At 41.8% G+C, this 19,402-nt stretch overlaps 1 protein-coding gene across 8 annotated transcripts in view; it reads left to right on the top strand.

Annotated features, from left to right (window-relative positions):
- The window catches only part of CNTN6 (contactin 6), a 180,722-nt gene that overhangs the window by 139,725 nt on the left and 21,595 nt on the right, over window positions 1–19,402 (top strand). For all 8 annotated transcript variants that reach the window (XR_008329092.1, XM_053378161.1, XM_053378160.1 and 5 more), the window contains 5 exons: window positions 6,151–6,278; window positions 14,799–14,974; window positions 16,402–16,519; window positions 17,706–17,864; window positions 17,950–18,099. Coding sequence is in view for 7 of the 8 variants with exons in the window: in XM_053378161.1 (XP_053234136.1) it covers window positions 6,151–6,278; window positions 14,799–14,974; window positions 16,402–16,519; window positions 17,706–17,864; window positions 17,950–18,099 (731 nt within the window). In the remaining variant the exon portion in view is untranslated. The remainder of the gene's footprint in view (window positions 1–6,150; window positions 6,279–14,798; window positions 14,975–16,401; window positions 16,520–17,705; window positions 17,865–17,949; window positions 18,100–19,402) is intronic.

The following is a 19,402-nucleotide window of genomic DNA, read 5'->3' as shown; positions in this document are numbered from 1 at the left end:
GATTGAGGAGAAAAAAGGGAAGCCCCATTTGGTAGAACAGATGTCTGTTGCACAAACAGGATGTCATCACTGGGTACCACGCTCTCTCTTTAAAACTGATATTGCAAATGCCACGCAGTATGCATTAGAAAAGGCAGTATATAAATGTTGTAACTAAAAAAAAAGAAAAAGATGGAAAACAAGCTGATTATTTTGTATTCTAACAACAATTCAAATGTTTTAATGTTTCATGCATATCTCCACAAATATTTGTATTTTGCTTTCTTGGTCTGTTTCACTTCCTTGGCATATTTCATCCACTTCTATACAGCACCAAAGTGGACTAAACTTCCTTATTTTCTAAACATCAGGTGTCATTTCTAAGTTGAGGGACATTTGTTGTTTCCACCTCACAAATGGACCTTATTTATTTATTTACACCCCACCTTTTCTCAGGGTGGTGTCCATGGTTCTCTCACTCCCCACTTTAGCCTCACAACTGTGTGAGTTAGGTGAGGTTGACAGTGGATGACTGGCCCAGGGCTTCATAGCTGAGTGAGGATTTGAACTCTGGACTCCTGAACTCTTGCACAAAACTCTTAACTACTACACTACACAATATTTCAATCTTTTTTCATTCTTGGGATTGGAAAGTACCCCAAGGCTCATCTATTTCAAACCCCTTCAATTCAAGAATATCAACTAAAGCATCCATGACAGATGGCTATCCAACCTCTTCTTAAAAACCTCCAAGGAAGGAGAGTCCACCACCTTCTGAGGGAGTCCATTCTACTGCTGAACAGCTCTTTCTATCAGAAAGTTCTTCCTGATGTTTAGTCTGAATCTCCTTTCTGTAACTTAAAGCCATTGGTTCAGGCCCTACCCTCTGAAGCAGGAGAAAACAAGCTTGCTCCATCCTCCATGTGACAGCCTTTTGAAGATGGCTATTGTATCTCCTCTCAGTCTCCTCTTATCCAGATGACACATACCCAACTCCCTCCACCATTCCTCGTAAGGCTTGGTTTTCCATCTTGGTAGCCCTCCTCTACACACATTCCCCCTTGTCAACATCCTTCTTAAATTGTTGTACCCCATATTATATCAGTGCAGCTGATTCTTCATGTCTAAGTATTGAATCTTACATTTGTCCCTATTGAAATTCATTTTGTTAGTTTTGGCCCAGTTTTACTTACTTGTACTCAGTTTAGTTCCTCCTTTTATCTATGTCATCTTGCCACTCACACATTACCTATCATTGTTATTAAAATGCCTTTTCTCTACTGTTTTCTCTAAGGGCCGCAGAGTCTAAACTCTATCCATAACAGATTCACTCAATATGCACATTCATTGAGCTTTTAGTTTGCTCTCAGTGTGTAGCAGTTTGTAGAATATTAATAATTCTGTCCCTCCCCCTTGTTCAACCCTTATATATTATGGCATCCCAAACAGGGCATCTTCAGAGGGGAAAAGAGAAAGAATCTGTGATTCTTTCCAATGATAATGTATCATTTATCTTCTTTTAATTCAAGCATTTAAGCACTAGACAACTCCACAAGGGTAACCATACAAGATTTTCAGACAATGTGAAGTGTTTGAAAAGCTCCTTTCTTTATCTATTTTAGTCACTGGATGTCACACAAAAAAAACTTGGGGGAAAAGAAACCTTTATCTTGGTGGCTTGATGCAGAGCTCAGTGATGCCAATTAAAAAGTATTACTTTACTTTGAAGAGCATAGACATTCTTATCTAGAAATGCCAGCATGCTGATAGCATTGTGAAGTCTACCTTTCCAGCTTCTCATACAATTTGTCACTAATCTCCCATCTGATATGCTGATACTTGGTCCTGCTTCATGGAAGACATCCCTCTATCCGAAGGCATCCTCTTTTTCAAGTGTTGTCCGGTCCAAACCTTGTTTAATGACTAAGAATTCTAAGGAGGGAGAGCAGCAGCCTCCTCAAAGTTGCCCCATCAATAGCTAGCACATGGAAAGCAAACTGAGCAGGCACAGAGTCTTCTCCACAATGCATTTCTGTGTATTGGATTTATACCTAGCTTACAGTAATTCTTTCTAAATCTGCACCTGCATATATAAAGCACTTTCAGGGTTGGTTGTTGTTGCATCTCGAGGCCCCAAGACCCACCCCCAAAATAAATACACACGGACACTTATATTAGTTTAAGTTTTGTGGCAAATTTTTTGGCCACAACTTTATTGAAATACAGTCGCATGAGTGGTATTGGCTTAGGCATTGACTCCCCATTATAACTGATTCCACCTCTCAGGGTGATCATCAAATGGGGTAAATCTGGAGGGGCAGGTGATGGCCACACCTCCCCTCCCCACAATCCAACTGAGCCAATGCCTAACAGCTGCCTTACAAGTTGTGACAATTTGCTAAGAGGTAGGCGAAAACCAAATGGCTAAAGCCAATCTGCCAAATGGAAAAAATTCCTACCCAGCCCCTGTTCCAAAACAGGCGACCAAAACCAAAGAAAGGCCAAGCGACTCTACCTAAACTAGGGAGGGTGGACAGGTATTCAACAGTGCGAAGCAAGTGCTCCCCCTTGTGTCACACTGCCGTTTGTAAAGCCCCTGGGATCACGCCACCCACTGGCTATTGGCTAAAATCACCTGGTGTGATCCCAGGGGAATGGCCAGGACTTCTTGCTCCCCCCCCCCATTTTAACCCTATCAGGTGAGCTTTTGGGTCCCGCGTGCAACCAGGACCCTCTGTTATGAGGATCCCATTTGTTGTTTTCCAATCAAATGTCATAAAAATTCTATGAATTTTTTAAAAAAATCACATAGTTATAGAATTGGAAGGAACCGTGAGAGTCATCTAGTCCAAGTCCCTTTCAATGAAGGAATCTCAACTAAAGTAGCCCTGTGGCCTGTTCTGCCCTCTGGCTTAGGGATGTATTCTCTGTTCTGGTGTGGTGTGTTTGTGTCCACCCTAAGTAATGGTTCTGAGGGTCCCATTTATTTATTTATGAAATATAACCATATGGTAATACAGATCTTTACCACTTGTGATTCCACTAGGCCAAAAGCAGCCCATCAGCCATACACAGTGCTCCACCAGGGCCTTAGTAAACCTGTTTGCTGCCTGCCGGGAACTACACCTAGAAGACCACTGTACAAGGCTTAGTGGGTTTTGCTCACTATGGTAGGCCACAAACTGAAGTGAGTTGGGTCTGCGTGAGCAGGTGACTGCTGTGAACAGCCAGGGCTGCTTCTTCACCCAGCAGAGAAATACACATTCCTGAAAGAGGGTTCCCCTATTATCCAGAGATCTTTGATCTTTAACCAACTTTCATTACAGTACCCAAGTAACACATACATGCAGGCTGGAACCACTGGTGGAGGAAGAGGAGTGCGGGGGAGCGCACCGCCCCCGGCAATGCGATCCTGCTGGGGTGCCATCATGGCTCTCCCATCCCTGCCCACGCTGGGTGCCATGCCCCCAGGACGCGTGCCAGCCCCACCCCTGCCTGCACTCCACCCCCCGGTGCCGGAGCATGAAGCTCCACCGCTGGCTGGAACTAGACTTCCATCCTTTGGAAATAGATAAAATGGTATTCTTCTTAGAGAGCTCTGCACAACTGATCACATGCCAAGTCAAATGATAGGTTGGGCACCGGCACCTAGTCTACCATGGTTGGAGTTCTTGGAAGGTATTACAGCCATAGCTGACATTCGGTCTCTAGCACCCACTTTAAAAAAGCAAACATACAAACAAACAAACTGCCCCAGCACTATGCAAGAACTGGGTCTGCGTGGCTGGACTCACCAGCGCAGTCACGACTTTTAATTTCCCTGCAATACACTTCCCCATTGAACAGACTGGAAGCAAAGCACATTTAGTGTTTAGTGCTGCACATTAGTTACAGGGCTTGGAATATCTTTCCTGCATTCATTGAAGCACAGACATTATTGTTATTATTTATTAATTTTATATCCCACTCTTCACCCAAAGTTCACAGGTTGCTTTACAACATAAAAACACAAAATACATAGCATCATAGCAGAAGACATGTGCCAAACCAGTTCTTTTTACCATTTTGATCAATTCTCTACCTATATAAATGTATTAAAACTTAACTGAGGACCGTATAGATTTTTAAGTTGAATCTAGGCAGAGAAACAAAGCGGAGGTACTAAAGCAACTTACTGATTCAGCAATGGGACCAAATAGAGGAGGGGATGCCATCATAAAAAGCAAATCCCAGGGAGTTAGCTTTTTAAAATAAAAATAAAAAAAATCTGACACCTGATCACCTCAAACACTAAGCACAGGTGTGAGAATTCTCTTGTGTTTGACAGTTGGTTGAACACAGCCTGTGATAATTAACTCCAAATTAGTTTCTCTGGCTCTGCTCACGTTATAGTTTGCTCTTGCATTTTGCAGCTGGCACAACAATGTTACACAATGGATAGTAGTAATAATTTTCTCTCTCTCTCTTCAGAAAAATGTGGCTTGGATTATTTTCTTTGGGTCACTTGACTCTGCCCTCTCCCATTTTAGGGCTGTAGTCAAATAAGGGGAAGGGATGGCGATTGGGTCCTCTGTGGATGAATACAAAAAAACAACAACAACCCACAAGTATTTGGGTTTGAGTTAGAATGAGATAGCACTGTGATGGGGTGTTTTCCATTATAATGCACTGTGATGTGGTACAATAATAAGTGGGGACTGTAGTGCATGAGCACTCTTACAAATTTACACCAAACCTAACAACTCCCAGTGTGGTTTTTGATTATGGCTATGATGATTAGGGTGGGAAATTAATTTGGTTCTCATTTAAAAATGAACTTACAGTGGTACCTCGGGTTACAAACACCTTGGGTTACAAACACTTCGGTTTACAGACTCCGCTAACCCAGAAGTAGTACCTCAGGCAAAGAACTTTACCTCAGGATGAGAACAGAAATTGTGTGGCGGCGGCACAGCAGCAGCGGGAGGCCCCATTAGCTAAAGTGGTGCTTCAGGTTAAGAACAGTTTCAGGTTAAGAACAGACCTCTGGAATGAATTCAGTTCGTAACCAGAGGTACCACTGTAGTTAATTTACACTTCCTGAAACAATACAGGAACTGAAAAGCAGCCATCTTTCAAAATCCACACTTCTCTGAATTTTGCAGTGCAGTTCTCCAACCCTGGAATGTATAACTGCACACACTAGGGCAAAGGTTAGACAAATGGATAGAGGAGAGCCTACTAGCCATGATGGCTATGTTCTGCCTCCACAGTTGGAAGCAGTAATGCTTCTGAATACCAGTTGCAGGAAACTGCAGGAGGGGAGAGTGCTCTTGTGTTCAAATTCTACTTGCAGGTTGGCCACTTGGAGAAGTGGATGCTGGACTAAATGGACCACTGGCCTGATCCAGTGGGCTCTTCTTATATTCTTAAGTAATATGTGCTTAAAAATGCACATATTAGTGAAAATAACATACAAAAATAAATTAGGAGCTATTGCTTGCAAAATGTGTATATTAGGCACAACTGGACTCAATAATGTGCTTGTTAGGAGAATGTCACAGTAAAAGGCTATTGAATTTGCACGACGATTTACAAAACAATAGTTCACAAACTGATGTGGGACCGTGAAGAACTGAACTAGGGTAGGAAAAACGTGAAGCTGAAATTCACAGATTGGCTCATAGTGATGTACCAAAGTTATGGCAATCTTTTTGTGCTGTTTTCGTTATTTAACTGGTCAGAATGTAAGCAATGCCAGATGACTAATAACTTTCTCTAATATTGTGAAAATTACATAGGTCACATACTTCATATTGTAAATAGTTCATTATCTGAGATCAGGAGTATTCTTCACCTGAGGAAACGCAACATAATTAGACTTCTTGTTGTGGATTTATTCCTTCCTCAGAAGAATCTGATGCTGAGCAAAGAAAAATTCAGGCTACTGGTGTTGATAGATTATTAGTCAATTTTGGTATGCCTAATCTCTTGTGTCTAGTACAGTGATGAATGATACACTGAGATGAAAATCTATCTGGATTGTGCTCAGTTTGCTGTAGACAACATCAACTATGATTAATGTCCAAATATTAAAAGTAACGTTACATCATTGTTACGGCTTTAATGCTCAGAACAATATCCTGTTAATAACTGGTTTGTGTGGTTCTTTTCTTTCCCCCTTCTCTTCAGAATCTTTATCCTAGAGGATGGCAGCCTGAAGATATATAATGTTACCAAATCAGATGCAGGTGTATACACGTGCATAGCAATGAATCAATTTGGAGTTGCTAGGAACTCAGGGAACCTGATTGTGAAAGGTACTTTATTGTCTTCATCTGCGCTTTATGCATATTGAAAATGCACATGCATATTTGATTAACCATGCTGAGATGTCAGAGAATATAATAGTACTGTCAGAGGCACGGTTTGAACCAAATCTCCTGTCTGGAACAGGGCTGCTGAGATGCCTTTGGCAAACCGGAGGGTGCCTGGCCAAGCTGCAGGTGGTGCCAATGCTTTGATATCATTCTTAGATGGTGATACTGACAACAAATACACAATCAGTTCTCAGGCTCCAGTCTGGATATTGGTGCATTTCAAATAGGTTGCTTCTCTTCCAAACATGTGATAAAGTATAAAGAGATAGTACAGTGAAATACAACTCAGATTCAGATTCAGAATTTTAACACCCAGCCCTACGTAGGTATTTGTAATGGGGTTTAAATAAAGACACAAGCAGGAAAGGGTGTGCATGAGTGCATTATCTCTGTCCTCATCCCAGTTCCCAGTGTCCCTCCATACTCCCAAGAGATAGTCCTGCAGTGGAGAAGCCTCTTGAACTCACTGAGGCTTTTGTGCAGTGCAATATTTGAGTTCTATAATATGTGGGATTGGGCGACCTCACAAATTCGATACCAATAAACAAGGGAGTGCGCCAAGGATGCATATTGGCTCCCTGCCTATTCAACCTATTCATCAGTGACATGCGAGCACCCCTAGTTAACTCATCTCCAAGTATACACGCGCCTAGACTAGCGGATTACCGCTGTCCACTCCTCTTATATGCGGACGACGCGGTAATTCTATCTTATACACGTGTTGGACTAACCAGAGCTCTGAAGATCTTTGCCACGTATTGTCAACTCAATCAATTAACCATCAACCATGCTAAGTCCAAGATTCTGATTTTCTCCAGAAGCCGGAGATTATATAAATGGAAGCTTGGTGGAGCAAAAATAGAGCAAGTCCTAAAATTTCAATACCTAGGAGTTATTTTTCAATACAATTTGGGGTGGAAAGCTCAAATTCAACACCTACTTAACAAGGCCAAAACCTTGTCATATGCGCTCCTCCGATTCTTCTTTTCAGACGGAGCTTTGCATGTTCCCTCGGCCCTAAAGGTGTTCAAGGCAAAAGTGGTTGCCGTGCTTGCTTATGCTGCCCCGCTCTGGGCCGTGATGACAGATCTTGCTCCCCTTGAGACTCTGCAAAGCCAATTCCTACGTCGGCTCCTAATGCTCCCCCTGTGCGTAAGCAACGCAGCCATGCGACTAGAATTGAAGATCGCATCCTTAGAAACTTATCTGTGGAAGCAAGTCTTCAATTACTGGTTATCATTGTGGCATAGACTACCAAACCATTACCTTGTCCAATGCTTATGGCGAGATGAATTCTCTAGCCTTTGGACTAGTAGAATTCATGCCAAACTCCTGAGTTATGGAATCTCTCCCTCAGATTCCCTAAAACTAGACCAAATCACTGCTCAAAGACTGATCCGCCAAAGACTGGATGACATCGACTTACAGCGAAATTATATGCTGGGGGGAGGTGTTTGCTCGCCCCAGAACATTGGTATCACTTTAACTTACTGCGTTCCATCATACCTCTCCTCCCTTTCGACTGTTGCCCATAGACTGGCCTTCACCAAAGCGAGGTTTAACGTTTTCCCCTCCAATGTCCTGAGACATAGATTCTCAAAGGGCCAAGCCCCCGCCGTGTGCGAATGTGATAAGGTGACGCCGGAGTCGCTCCAGCACATTATGTTCTTTTGCCCCTTGTTCAATGCGCCACGGGCAAATTTGTTGGGATCAATCATTCAGAAACTAGAGGGTACCCCACCAAAATTCCACCTTGCCCAAATCTTGCAGGACAAGGATACCCACACGACCCTGAAGGTGGCTAGATTCCTGGTCGCTGTCCTTTCCCAAAAGCGACGACAAGGAGCACTACAAGCTAATTAAGGCGTAGTATGCCTTTCCATCTTATAGTATTTTATTGTTATAGTGGTGTTTTAGCGACTGTTTTTGTTTTTTTTCCCCTACGGCATAAGCTGTCACTTATGTGTTGTTTTTACCTGTATGGGCCTATGGCCGTAATAAATGATATCTATCTATCTAATATGTGGGATCCTCCATGGTGAGTTTAGGAAGGTTCCCTGATCCATACGGTCACACTTGGACATGCAGAGGGCATGAAGGAACTGGTATGAGGAGCACACACAATCCACCCTCACATATTGAAAGTTGGTGCCTGAATAAAGCATATGTCTCTCATGTAACTGCATACAATCATACCTTGAAAGTCGAACGGAATCCGTTCCGGAAGTCCGTTCAACTTCCAAAACATTCGAAAACCAAAACACGGCTTCCAATTGGCTGCAGGAAGCTCCTGCAGCCAATCGGAAGCCACGGAAGCCCCGTCAAATGTTCAGCTTCCAAAAATAATTCTCAAACTGGAACACTCACTTCCGGGTTTGCGATGTTCAGGAGCCAAAACTATCGGGAATTAAGCTGTTCGACTTCCAAGGTACGACTGTATTTCTGAATTGTCTGGTAAGGGATTTGTTCTACTCAATAACGTATCAGGGAGATACAATGAGCATCTGGCATCAAGAGCAGAGACCCTATGAGGACAACATAATGAGAAGTTACATTGTGATTGCTGAGCCTACCTTGTACCAGATCAGGCATTTTCTCCATGTGACCAATATATCCCGTTCTGAGTGGCTGCAGCTCTCTAGGTTCTCAGATGGAGGTCTTTCATGTTTTGATGAGAGATGTCTGGGACTGAACCTGGTCCATTTTGTCTGCAGCGCATGTACACCACTGAGCTATGCCGCTTCCTGAACAAATCACGCTGCCGGGGGGGGGGGATAAGCCAGGCATGCCTATTTTCTGATGAATAGCTCCTAAACATGAGGGGTGAATCCCAGAATATACAACCACCACAAATCTGCCTGCCATGGCTTTCCCGTTCATTTCAATGAAGGGAACGTTTCTGCTAGAGGTGCATTCCCAGGCACGGTCGGAGGCTTTTTTCACTAATTCTCCATTCAGCCTGTTCCCCACTCTCACACTATTCTCAAGGATGTCCCAGCCATTTGGAGCAGCTCTTTAATGGGCACAGGGACTGCAAGGAGAAGGGTAAACAGGAGCCCCACCCCCAGGGCAGAGTTCTGCACACAGGTAGTCAATATCCAACCCATATCAATGAAGGTTTGGGCTAACATGAGCTTTTCATCAGCTGATGTGACAAGTATCCGTGTAGCAAAATATGGAGTGCCTGTGGACAGCCTTCTGTACAATAGCTTGTACTGTGCAGATAGGAAGCATAGCCATACAAGAACTCTGCAGCTCTTTAGCTATGGGTGAACTCTGGCTGCAGACGGGCTTAAAATACATCCTGTCATCTTTGTAATGGCTGCTGTGCCTGAAGATAGGAGAGTGGGGGCAGTTCATGGCTGCCAGCTAATAGAGATTTTCCTACAGCTCAAAAGATACAGAAGCATTCTTAAGGGCTTGGGTTAAGCCCCCAGTGATAAACCCATGAAGAGGTTGTTTAAGTGCCAAGAAACAGCAGCTGTAGAGGGGCAACTTAAGTATTTGTGTGTGGTTTTTCCTCAATCTGATCTTGTTTGGCATTTTAAAATAATTGGTTTTCTCTACAGAAAGCTCTGCATTCTGACATTAAATTGTGACTATAACTGATGAGGAATGGGTTTTAGGGGCAAATTGCTTTAAATGTAATTATCAGCCCTCTGCAAAAAAAAAGGGTGACACTAGATAACATTAACAATGATGGTATTTTGAAGAAAAATGGAATGGCCATTATAGCTTGTGATAACATAGTTGCGTGTCTCTCCCCGCCCACCCGCCAATATACACACTGATTAGTTTTATTTTTATAATGTCAAAATACTTTTACCTTGCCAGCAGCCATGTTACTGTAACACCAGTAGTCAAGTGAATTACATTTCACTTGGTTGTTACGAAAGTGGTAACAGTTCAGGTTGGATATCTTTTATAGCCTGGCTAGCATAGAGCAAAACTGCCCGCATTTAAGCTGTAGCTGTGATACAGAGAATGCTGCAGCTAAGTCCATTGACCAAGTAATTTTGTTGTTTCTTCTTATCAAAAAAAAACCCAGCCTCATTTTACTACTCTTCTACCCTGCATGTGTCCCAGTGCTGGATTGCAGGCTCATACACAATGCATAAAAAGATAACACACAAAATGACACTAATGAGGGGAATTCCCGCTCCCCATACAGCTCAAACTAGAGTCAGGACCAAAGGCCACATTCACATGGCAGTTTATTTTGCTTTCATGACTTTCCCTTGATAGGTTCTACATTATATTTGAGCTTTCACACAACATAAAAACCACTTCTGGAATGATAGTGGAATATAGTGCAGTTCTAGTGCTCATTTACATGTTATTTGCTTCCGGGGGGAGGGTGGAATCTATTCCCAAATAATATGAAAATGAGTACCAAACTTATACTGGAAACAGTATTCTTCAGCCACTAAATGCCTGGGGAAACAGGAATCCTGAAAGTTAATAATGATGGAGGCAGGAGCACCTCTCTAGGTATTCCACAACTACTTGGCTTTGGCCCTTGTTTCATACAATATGTGGTACTCATTGCTTAACATTTTCAAAAGAGTTGTCTCCCCTTCGTCCAGCAAACATAAGCAGTCTTTGTTGTTCCAAAAGTCAGAATATTTATTGGCATTATTTGACATGCCCTTCTTTGGCTACAAACCCAAGTCCCGCCCAGCAGGAGGCCATCACCTCATTCACAGCCATGCTATGCATGGTGGTTGGGGCAGAGAGTAGGTGCCACCTCCAATGTGGGGCTTTCTGTGGGCTGCTGCTAGCAGGAAGCTCACCAGCAGCAATCTCACCCACCTGCCCATTCAGCAGCAGATGGAAGAGTGATCTGCCTGGCCTCATTGCCAATAGTTGGCAAGACTGGCAGAGGGAAACATCTCAGTCCAATCCAAACCCCTCCCAGTTCCTCTCACATGCAAGGAGGAGGAGGGAGGGAGGGAGGGACAGTGGGATTGCTCTGTTACTCATTCCTTTTGAGATGGCCATGCCTGTTTCTTCAAGCACCGTAAATATGTTCAGCAATATACTGTATATAGTTGCTGAAGTTGGAAAACTATCATCCAAACTTTAGTTTCCCTTTTTTTCCCATCCAAACTTTAGTTTCCCTTTTTTGTTAAATGTCTGTTATTCCCTAAGAAAACTGTTTGGGGCTTATAAAATCAGCTAAGGAACAGATAATGTCTTGGATTGTGTATATAACATCTTACCAGGAATTGTTTAAATATATGTATGCATTTATGCTTAGAATCTTTGTCTTATCCATTGGTGGCTCTAGCAACTTAATGTAGCAAACACTTTAATTTTAAATAGCACATAAAAACCAGTGAGAGATGTGCCATTGCAACAGTGTGCACACATGTATATTTTTGTTCAATAAAAAAAAAATCCAGCCCCAGGTTATATGTGCAAGCAATTCTCTGCGCCCAAAGTTACTTAGATGCCTCCCAGAATTTAAAGATTCTGAAGTGTTTTTTCATATAGCAGACATGTATCCTAATTGTGAATGGTGTGACAATTAAATTTTTCAAACGTAAAGAAAAGCCTTAATTTGACAATTGCAACATTTATTAAAAATCAAAATAACAACATGCTATCATAATGGTAGTGTTTGCAGGGAACATTTGTTTTGGTTCCCCTCTGGATAAGTTTTGGCTGTTCAATTATAGGCCTCATTGCTTCAGCATTATATTCAACTGAAATGTCAGAATTCCGAAAAGCATATCTAATGGGCAAATTAAGTTTATTGCTGCTTATTGAGTTGTTTATTCCTTATGATAAGAAGTCTTTATTATACCTCAAGTGCGCTGAGTGCATTGTCTATTTTTCTCTTTGGAAACGGGGCATGCTCCATAATGCATGTCTGCAGTTAGTAAGCAAGACAGATAGATAATGGGAACGTGGGAGCTTTTAAGAGGCATTTAGAAAGATTTGAGATGGAAATCTTAAGGAAAACCTCATAAAGACAACAGCTTGCATCAAGAGAAACAAACATCTTAGCATCACTCATAGCACTTGATGTGATCTGGCTAGACTGATAGACCCAGAGAGACCGAGCATCAGTCTTCTATAAAATATGCTTTTTTGTTTTGCTAAGACTGCAAGAATGCACACGTAGACTCTGGATAATGCATGGCTGAACTGCTTAACAAAGCAGAACAATAGAACAAAATGGAACGATGGAGCTCAATGCACACATTGCAAGGCAGCGAGGAGTAAATGTGAGAGGCTCAGTAGGGATGAGCATGATAGCTGTGCTACCTCTGTTGTTGCTTCTGTTGCCCACAACTCATGGAGGGCATCTATGTAAAGTGGGGAGTTCTCCTGTACCCATGGACCCATCATTTTCCAATTCCAGATGGCCATGGGAACGATGATGGGGGGTGAGCTACTGAACACCCACACCCACACCCACACATATTTACTCTTTTCTGAATTCCAACACCTGCATGGGGCTTAGGCTTCAGCATTTTGTGGGTCCTCTTATTTCCTTTTTTAAAAATTGTTTTTATTAGCAATTTCAACATAACAAAATATCAAAACATATCATATTCATTTTTTCCCCTTTCCCCACCCCCCATCAAACCCTCCCTCCCCCCCGAGACTCCCCCTCAGCTCCCCTCTCTGATTTCTCAGCACATGTTACTCTCTGCATGTTCTAAAATTATACATATCCTTACATTATCTATCTACCACGTTATCAACCAATAAATTTGTGTATGTTTATTCAAAACCTGCCAAGGAGTCTAGCTCATTTTGTTGTCTTTTTAGATAATTTGTAAAAAGCTCCCATTCTTCCTTAAAGTCACAGTTGTCCTTGTACCGCAGTTTGTATGTCAGTTTAGCCAGTGGGTCCTCATATTTCCATGTTGAGGTGTACTCAGGGTGTTGGAGCCAGGTATTAAGTGGGTACATTGTGGCAAATGATATGTTGTGTTTCCGAATATGCTTAGATGCTTAAGAAGCTCTGCACCAAAAGTACAGTTACATAAAGGAATGAAGGAAAGGCCAAGTCCACGAGTACTGTGTTTGGAATCAGGGTTGACAGAAGGGTACAATTCATGTTCATGCATTTACATGGAGCTTTCGTTGTAGTTTTTAGGTTCAGGCTGTCTTGACCAGTTCATTCAAGATCCATCCTGATTTCTTTGCGCAAAGCTTATGTATGGTGATAAAGAACCCCTGACCATTAGGTCCAGTCGTGGCCGACTCTGAGGTTGCGGCGCTCATCTCGCTTTATTGGCCGAGGGAGCCGGCGTACAGCTTCCGGGTCATGTGGCCAGCATGACTAAGCTGCTTCTGGTGAACCAGAGCAGCACACGGAAACGCCGTTTACCTTCCCGCCAGAGTGGTACCTATTTATCTACTTGCACGTTGATGTGCTTTCGAACTGCTAGGTTGGCAGGAGCAGGGACCGAGCAACGGGAGCTCACCCCGTCGCGGGGATTCGAACCGCCAACCTTCTCATTGGCAAGTCCTAGGCTCTGTGGTTTAACCCACAGCGCCACCCGCGTCCCATTATATGGTGATAGGGATGGGCTAATTTGTCAATACTGGTTCCTTCTGTCATATAACAACAAGCACTCATTCATTTGCTTGTGGAGTGTTAATCATTCATCCCTCCTATACTTTTCTATATGTTGCCCCACCCCTTTCCTACCCTGTGTGTGTGTGGATGTGGATGTTTTGCACTAAGGTATCAGAGCCCTTTCATCCATTTGAAAGGCACTAACCTAAAATTTCACTAGGTGCTTCAGTCCTTCCTACAAAATACCCATGCAGGTACCCAGAATGACAGATTTGGAGAGAAAAGCATTGCACTTTCTAGCCTGTCCCCCAAAACATGCAGGATATATTATATCTCGATATTTTCTGACAAATCATTTCATACTTTCTACAAGTTAGGAACAGTGGAGTCTGCTGTTTACTTTTTCCATTTTTCTAAAGACCTTAACGTTATTTTCAATCATAAAAAATACATCCCTTATATCTTCATTTCACACCTCTTTCTCCCTCCTAGCTACCCGTACTTAATTCATACAGTATTTATCATCTTGACTAAGCTTGATGTTGCTGCTTTTTTTTTGTATGCATATGATCCTCATGATTGTATAATGCTTTCATCAACAAAAGCTGTTTTTGCCTAAACTGCTTATAACAGGGAAGTTGTTATCTCTAATTTATCTGACAATCATGCCAATGAGAATGGAGGGGTTCGGGAATCAAAGCTCTAACTCATTCCCTTGTCCCTTAAGCAAACTATAATTTTCGTTAATTAAGTGGCTGGGAGTGTAATCTAAATTACTTGAAAGGGTTTTTTTTCTTCTTTCAACCGATGCTTTTGGGGGTAAACACAAGTCCTTTGGGATCCTGGTAGTTCTTTCTAAAGTAACTGATTTTTTGTAAACTACTGATGCAACCAAGAATGACTTGTTCTGCCTTCAACAGAGAGGACTATCATTACTACTCCACCTTCCAATATGGATGTTACAGTTGGAGAAAGTGTAGTCCTGCCTTGTCAGGTATCCAAAGATCCATCTATCAAGGTTGCGTTTTCATGGTCATTCAATGGAGATGTTATAGATTTTAAAAGAAGAATGAGTCATTTTGAAAGAGCTGGAGGAGTAAGTTTTACAGACACTTCTTCATATAATCAGTGTGTGTGTGTGTGTAACCATTCATAAATCACATGGGTCCCCTTGCCCTAAATGACCTATTTTTGTAATATGCATTGGGAAATCATAAAGCTATGTCTGTTTAATTTGTGGATAGTGTTGTTGTTTTGTTTTTGTCTCTGTGTTTAAAAAGATGATAATTCTAAATCTGCATTACCATTTATGTCCATTGCTGAATAGTTGGTGATAAATGTGCAGTGTGTCAACATCAACTTGTGCTGTGCTGTTCCTGCAATGGCTATGGATGCTTGTCCCTCAGTCCCTTGGTCCCTTTTGGGCATGATTTGTCAGGGTAAGGCTCCTCAAACTCTACAGTTAAGGCCAAATATTAAAACAGTAAGAAATAGCCACTAGGATATACATCAAAATCAGAAGGCTCCCAGCATGGTAGCTCTAACTAACAACAATCCCTAAAAGGCTTAGCAACCTGGGTATCTGGAAATGCCTTTCCTACAACTGAGGATGAGTCCAAACTATATTTCTCAACCCACCAGAAGAAATGGAACATGTTCTTTCAAGTACGAGTGATAAAGACTTGTTCTACTGGAAATCTTCATAAAAAAGCACCTTACATATTTCTATGGGCATGCAGCTTCCTATGGCATTTTTTCTGATGGTTAAAAGACTTGAGTTTAAGTCTTAGGTGACCAAAAAGAAGCTGCTGTCTGGGGCAAAAGACAAGGATACACACACGCACACACACACACACACACTCTCCAGCAATTTCATGTGCGGATGGCAATTGAACATGGAGTTGAATATTCAACACTAGTGATCTGACAACTGTCCTCACCACACCTGAGAAAAGCAGGGTAGTTAATAGGGCATAGGGCAGGCTTGGTGGCACACAAATTTTATATTCCAGTGCCTCATTGTCACTCACTACCACAGCATCAACTGCCCGGGGTGGCTGCCTCACTCTGAATAATCATCATCATCATCATCATCATCATCATCATCATTTGTTTCTACCCCGCCCATCTGGACGGGTTTCCCCAGCCACTTTGGGCGGCTTCCAACAGAAGGTTAAAAATACATTAAAATATCAGTCATTAAAAACTTCCCTAAACAGGGCTGCCTTCAGATGTCTTCTAAATGTCATATAGTTGTTTATTTCTTTGACATCTGAAAGTAGCGCTCATGAAGTCTCCCAGTTCTGGTATCCTCCCACCAGAAGTGTTATTGCTTTATATTTTTGCTTTCAATGCTTGCTTTATTTGTGAAGGTGCATTAAAGGCATGTAAATGAAATAAACAGATGATAGCAGTATATGCTTGGACTTTAAAACTACATATTTTATTAATGCTTCGCAAATTACAGAAATATCCACTATAGAAAATGCATTAGCTGTCTATTTCTCCTCTTCTTATCTCAAGGAATCAGTAGGGGACCTTATGATAAGAAACATTCAGTTAAATCATTCTGGGAAATACAGATGCACAGTACAAACAGCTATGGACAACCTATCTGAAACAGCAGAAATTATTGTAAGGGGTAAGTCTATTATCTATAAAACGCCAGCTAACTGTAACACAGGGAATGATATTATATGCATCAGCATCAGAGAAGAGGTTGAATGAAATGTAAATAACTCATGATCTACAGCTCAGATATGTTTCTTACCACCATATATTCCCATCAGAGTAAAATTTGCCCGGTGGGCATCTAAGCAACTCAAATGCAAACGCCGGCAGACATTATTTCTTCCTCACACTTTTTTCACACTCTAAAAATCTAGGATATATATGTCTATAGCATATCATAGCTATTAAACCAAATCCATTATTTGCTCAATAATCTTGTTAGAGGAGAATGCTTAGTTTGTGCATCCTATATCATAAACAAATATATACCTCTAAGGTATGTTTGGATCTCAAACTTTCTTCATGTCAGTGCCCGCTTAAAAAATGTATTAGTTTTTCCAGGCATCTGTAGAATACTCAATTTTAGTTAATCCTATTATATTAGGAGTGTGAAAACCACACTGTGTTTTTAAAGCTTGGTGGTTGTGATTTGAATATTTTCCTGCTCTTTTCATTTCTTATAATTGGATTCAGGTGTGTTTTTTTAATTTTGCAGGAACTGGCACATAGTCTTGTGTGCATCCCATCCTGAGATCGGGTGATGAAGGGCAGGTTAGAAATACAGGGTGGTATTCTACAAAGTTTTACTCAGAGTAGACCCATTCATATTAATGGATATGATGAACTTAGGCCCATTAATTCCAGTAGATCTGCTCTGAGAATAACCTTGTAAGGGGTGGTGCTTGCACAGTATATGTGCTTTATAGGTTGACGTCAGACTTCTCAAGAGTTCCTCTCACAGGACACTCCTACTAGAGGGAGAAGCTAAGTAAAATAGGAAAATAAGTTTGGTGGCCTTTGGGGCCAGAGATGGCAGAGAACTATTTTGGATTATTAAGAAAGTGAAGAGAGAAGTATTTTGTATAGTTTAGGTTGTAATCTAGGAGGAATGGCTAGACAGACATCTGTGTTATGCTTTAAGCCATATGGCCTTACAGCAGGGGGTTAAACCAGCGGGTTACTTCACTTCTGATTTCTAAAAATATCTCTAATCAAACTAGTAGTAGATATCAAATGCACAACAGAGCCCTAAAGAGCCGCACCATTTCAAAGTATTCTGCTAAAGTAAATGTGCATTTTCTTCCTTTTTAAATAAGGCACTCCAGGTCCTCCCAAAGATGTTAACATTGAACATGTTTCCAGTACAACGGCAGTGCTAAACTGGAGACAAGGAACAGATAATAATAGTCCAATCCAAATATACACTATTCAGATAAGGACCCCTTTTTCAGTTGGGTGGCAAGCAGCTTCAACAGGTATACAGCCACATTTCTGACTTACATTCTATGCTATAGTTTCACATTCTTCCATCGCTAATCATTTTTTGCTTTTATGTTTTAGTTCCTGAAGTTATTAATGGAAGGACCCACACAGCAACAGTGGTTGATCTGAACCCTTGGGTTGAATATGAATTTCGTGTTGTGGCTGGCAATAGTATTGGGATTGGAGAGCCAAGCACACCATCTGAGCTACTAAGAACTAAAGCATCCAGTAGGTTTCCTGAAATTGTCTTGATGGGTTGAGAAACTCCTTAAAAAATGTATCACTGTTCATTTCAAAAGTACAGTGGTACCTCGTGTTACATATGCCTCAGGTTACATACGCTTCAGGTTACAGACTCCGCTAACCCAGAAATAGTGCTTCGAGTTAAGAACTTTGCTTCAGGATGAGAACAGAAATCGTGCTCCGGCGGCGCGGCAGCAGCAGGAGGCCCCATTAGCTAAAGTGGTGCTTCAGGTTAAGAACAGTTTCAGGTTAAGAAGGGACCTCCGGAACGAATTAAGTACTTAACCCGAGGTACCACTGTAAGCCATAATGGCTCACCTCTACTGCTCAGTGATGTTGGCTTTGGAGATCGTTATTCAAATGTTACGTTCTTCTATATTTTTGTATCCCTGTTATAAGCTAAAAATTGGCTTGCAATTCAAAATATTGTGAGTGGGGTTTTTTTGTTTGTTTGTTTCTTTTTGCGGGAGGGTGGTGTCCAGGAACAATGGAAGGGTGTTTGACAGTAGCCTCTCCTCCCCCTGATCTCTTATTCTGAAGGGGTTCCCAATTGATTCCCAAGAGTCCAAGTGTGAAGGAAGAATGGCTGGATGCATCACCCCTTCCGGCCGATTAGCTTTTACTTCCTTAGGCATCAGTCCTGGGAGTAAGCCCAATTAAATGCAGAAGTCAGAAGGCAGTTCATCCCTGTTTTAATGATGCACAGAGCTTTTTATTGCTAAGTACTGGGAAAGCATAATTCTATCACTGTACGATGAATGGATAAGGAAAGTATGTTTCTTATTATGCTGCACAGACTATTTTATACACTGTAGAATTCAAAACGATAGGGTTTACAAAGTTCCTTTAAACTCTGACCTTTCGTAGACAGCTTCATGTGGCTTCGATATCCCCTCATTAGGACTGTCAAAATCTGTAGAGTAGACGATACAGAAATAGAACAGAGGCACTGGTGTTGTGTACAGGTTAAAGTATTGAACCAAAGAGTCCTGCAGATTTGGATAAACTCTACTCACTTCACTACTCAGATGCCCCATAGGCAAAAGGGAAACATTTCTGTTGTGCAGCTGGCTGCTAAGATTCTAGATTACTAATTAAAATCATCCTCAGAGTAACAGGTGTGGCAAATAAAGAGCAATGAAAGGGTGAATGAGAAAGTCTGTCTTATAAGGTCTACATTGCCAGCTAAAACTCGATCGAGCATTTGTAGATTCCTGGAGGCAAATGAGCCACTGCTCATTTCATTAAAATGGAGCTGAGAATTAATTGCGCTTCTGCCGATGCAGTT

This window comes from Podarcis raffonei, chromosome 2 (genome assembly GCF_027172205.1).
Source record: "Podarcis raffonei isolate rPodRaf1 chromosome 2, rPodRaf1.pri, whole genome shotgun sequence".
NCBI lineage: Eukaryota > Metazoa > Chordata > Lepidosauria > Squamata > Lacertidae > Podarcis > Podarcis raffonei.
This window is presented reverse-complemented; position numbering and strand designations above follow the sequence as displayed.